The 3,958-nt window shown below is 32.4% G+C and overlaps 1 protein-coding gene across 1 annotated transcript in view; it reads left to right on the forward strand.

Annotated features, from left to right (window-relative positions):
• Positions 1 to 3,958, forward strand: part of LOC106686101 (mannose-6-phosphate isomerase) — a 14,641-nt gene that overhangs the window by 6,888 nt on the left and 3,795 nt on the right. Inside the window, exon 4 of the mRNA XM_014429235.2 lies at positions 2,161 to 2,328. Coding sequence (XP_014284721.1) covers positions 2,161 to 2,328 — 168 coding nt within the window. The remainder of the gene's footprint in view (positions 1 to 2,160; positions 2,329 to 3,958) is intronic.

Consider the following 3,958-nt stretch of genomic DNA (forward strand, 5'->3'; position numbering starts at 1 on the left):
CCGTAAGTTCTTCTTTGATAGCTTCCGGTGGTGTTGAGGGGTGTGTTAATTTTTAACTTTCTCACTTTGTAACTTTGTAAATTCAGTGTAAATGGCCCTTGTGGTAGAAACACTTAAATAAATAAACTATAATGTTAGAACAATATATTTTGTAAGAGGTATTACCAAAATACGACAGTAATAATAAAAACCAAGTCTCATATTTAGTAAAAAAATCGATATAAAGTATTATGAAATATAAAGGGAATAATGTCGCTGTTTTGCTCTAGTAGTAGGCGCATCCGACTAAATAATTTATATGTTATAACAAAAACATTCAATAGATTTGTCATCTTTTGTGGAATAGAGGTAGGAGAAAATTGGCATTGTTTGTAATCTACTTGTTATCACTTGTGTAAGGATAACCTCGTTTGAAGAATTTATGCCTTTAGATCTCCTTATTTATTAATATACTAGCTGATCTAGAAATGCTTCGCTATGCTATATTTGAGGATGTATATAGGTTTAACGAGCACTATTGATAGTTTGTTATAAATTACTGTATTTAGTTAAAATTAAACATTTAAAGATATTTTATTATATGGTGTGGTAACATAAATTGAAACAATACATACGATAAGGAGTGAAACAGAAATTTGTATTAAAAAAATATACTCTTTTTCCTCCTGGAGAATTCGGAGACGGAACGACAGACCTACGAAAGTGTGGTAAAAGGAACAGACCTAGAAGAGAGAAGACGAAAGAGTGGTGGTAGAACGTTTCCTAATAAGCATTTCTCTTCGCCCCTTATCCACGGGCAAACTCATCTTAGACGCACTATACATAAAATAAATTTTTATTACGTCCTCAATTTGGTCTTAAGATTGGGAATAAATCTTTAATACTGATAAAAACTATTTTTAACTCTAAAAAGTTCGGTTTATACGGTCTAGCCACTGTTCTATGAGAAGTGGACGAAGTACCGACATTTATCACTCTCCACCATTTGGATTTAATATAGTCGATGCAACGTTGATATTGCTTCAAAAATGAGTTCAGCCATTTCTATTGTAATGGACGAAAAAAAAACTTTTAACAGTCACAACAGAATTTTAAAATAATAGGGAAATTCATGATGTTGCATTAAATGTAAAATGTTTTACCATTTATTAAATAAATCAAAAATTGTATCCTCGTATAGTCTCAACACTTTTTATTCATCAACAGTCCAACGTTTCGGCCACTTCGGCCATCCTCAAGGACAATCTAAATATTTAACAGCTTATATTATATATTCATTTGTAGCATTTATAACAACAACATTATCACTAATAATATAACATACCTTCAATACAAATTCTCACCTCACATCAAAATTTAAAATTTATTCTGCCCAGGTCATTAATTGTAAGTTAAAACCCTATGAAAAAGTCAATCATTAGAGAGTCATATTTATTATTAATAAGCTTATGTTTAGTTACCTATTTTTTAAAAAATTCATAAATATTTAAAACTTCTAATTTCTTACCATATTAAATGTATTAATCGTGAGCAGCGCTATTTAAAGTTATGTTAAATGATAAATGCATGAGAGCTCCTGGCGGATTTTCTAAGCAACTTGTTTTATAACCTTTCCTTTCCGAAACTTCATGTTATTGTTTACTTATAAGTTTCTATTAAAGTAACTTATTACAACATGCCTAAATTGAAGGATAAGTGGAAGTTTGGCCACAGAGTGCCTTCTTGTTCTAACTTGTGAGGAACAGAATTAAGATAAACTATTTGACAAATGTTATTACACTACTATTATTGTCTTATATTATTATAGATCTAGTTATAAAAACATCCAAAACAATACTAACACAATCAAAACGCAAACTACGAGCAAGTAACCTAAGATAACTAACAAAATGGTGACGAGCTCAGCTAGTCTGTTGCGTGACGTCATTCACCATTTAACAGACTCTAACATGTTATATGTTATCTCGTTTTAACATGGTAAAAGAAGGAAATATTTCTCCATTTAACATTGGTTTTCCATTGATCACGCTTTAACTCGTTTGACTAAAGATCATGAATACCCCTAATATTTATAAGATTCTCATTGACCTTTATTAGAATTATGAAGTAAATTTTATCTAACATCAAGTTAGATCGAATGATTTTTTTCTTTTTTTTTAGATGAAACGGAAAGAGAGTCGGCTCTTTACAGCGTATTGGCACGACTTCACGATCAATACCCTTATGACTGCGGAATCTACGCTCCATTATTTTTCAACAATTTTACTGTGGAACCAGGGAATGCAATTTTTCTACCATCAGGAACTGTGCATACGTACCTCTTTGGAGGTAAAGCCTGAGACACGTTATGTTGTTTTATTTTTGATATATTGCCGAGGTGATTTTGTTAAATCTGACTCCAAATGATAATTGATAGGTACTCCTAACCAGAAGGCTTCGACATTGCGTGCTCAATAATGTTAAGATGAATAGATATGATGGTATTTACGAGATGACAGCCGTAATTTCTATAAGGATGGTAACCTCGACCTACGGGGTACTATTCCTGTAGGTACGAAGATCTAAGCAAGCCCGGATGGAGCCAGAATCTGGGTCATGCAGGAATGTAACTTCGTTCTATCGGGTACTATTCTATATATGAAGGAGGTATGTAGGCCCGGCGGGAAGTTACCCGCCAGGTCCTACGAAAGGATAGAATATAGAGGTGACTAATAGGGAACTAGCGTGAAATAAGACTCTTTATAAAAAAAAAAAAAATTAAGTTAGAAGAATTTAAGAAAAGAGTTTACGACGAACAGTAAAGGAGACCTGATGGGATTAGTTGGGATTTATTTTAATCCTCCAATTACTATTCTTCGAGGGCTGTGATTTGGGAATGGAGAGTTTGGGATGCAATTAAAGGGTTATTATTTATAACTGCAAGCACACATGTGTCATCGGCATACGTGGTGAGGATAGTGTTAGGATTGGTTGGGATGTTAGCTGTATAGACGGTGTAGAGGATGAGACCGCGGATACTACCTTGAGGAACACCAGCGGACTGAAAATAGAAGGATGAATAAGAACCAGAGGAGATCTTTACACAAAAATATTAGAAGGCAATCCTTCCCCACAGAAACCTCCATTTAGCAACGATCCTATATGGACCAATAAAAATATAACTGTTTTAACATTTATTTAAAACGGGAAGAGGAGCCTTATTTTTATTTTATTTTTTTTGGTACCCTCCTATGGAAAAATATTGAGTAACACCTATAAATATAAAAATATATACAATAAGTGCTCAAGGCAAGTCACAGTCAGTGGCGTTCCTTATATTATCATTGCCTGCATGATAGTTAAATTGAGCAATATTCAAAAAGTGGCTAAAATTGTAAAAAGGCGTGGCACATGATTTGAGATACATAAAGGTTTGTTTTGAGCGAAATAGTGATAAATTATGACTTCTTAATAATTTTCTTTTGCTTCACCAAAAACGTCTTTTATATTCAAACTTCATGCTGATTCTAATGGCGATGCTGGTTCTGGACATTCCACACGGCTTTTATTATTGAACATTAAATAGATTAATATTTTATTTATTGAAATCTACAATTGTATGTACTGTGATAAATGGTATTACTCCAATAACATTTCTGCATTAGAAAGACTGGAGGCGATCTTATTTTCAGGCACCTCGTAGGATTTTCAGTTGTAGAAAATAAAACAAGGTTAGAATCTAATGGGTTTCGGTGGTTAGAGTAAAACTAAAAGAATTAATCTATCTAAACACATAATCGATAGTGCAATAATAATAATGATAGAAATCAAAGCCTGAAAATTAGTTTGGTTGTTTGTTTGGTTCTTTAGTGGCGCCAAACTTCATTGGTCATCAACGCCATTTATATTTTATTTAATTTTGCTAATATTCGTTAAATTTTATTTATTTTTTATTTTTATTTATTTTTTTTTTTTTCTT

Source organism: Halyomorpha halys, unplaced genomic scaffold (genome assembly GCF_000696795.3).
Source record: "Halyomorpha halys isolate HHAL.00 unplaced genomic scaffold, Hhal_1.1 Scaffold777.1, whole genome shotgun sequence".
NCBI lineage: Eukaryota > Metazoa > Arthropoda > Insecta > Hemiptera > Pentatomidae > Halyomorpha > Halyomorpha halys.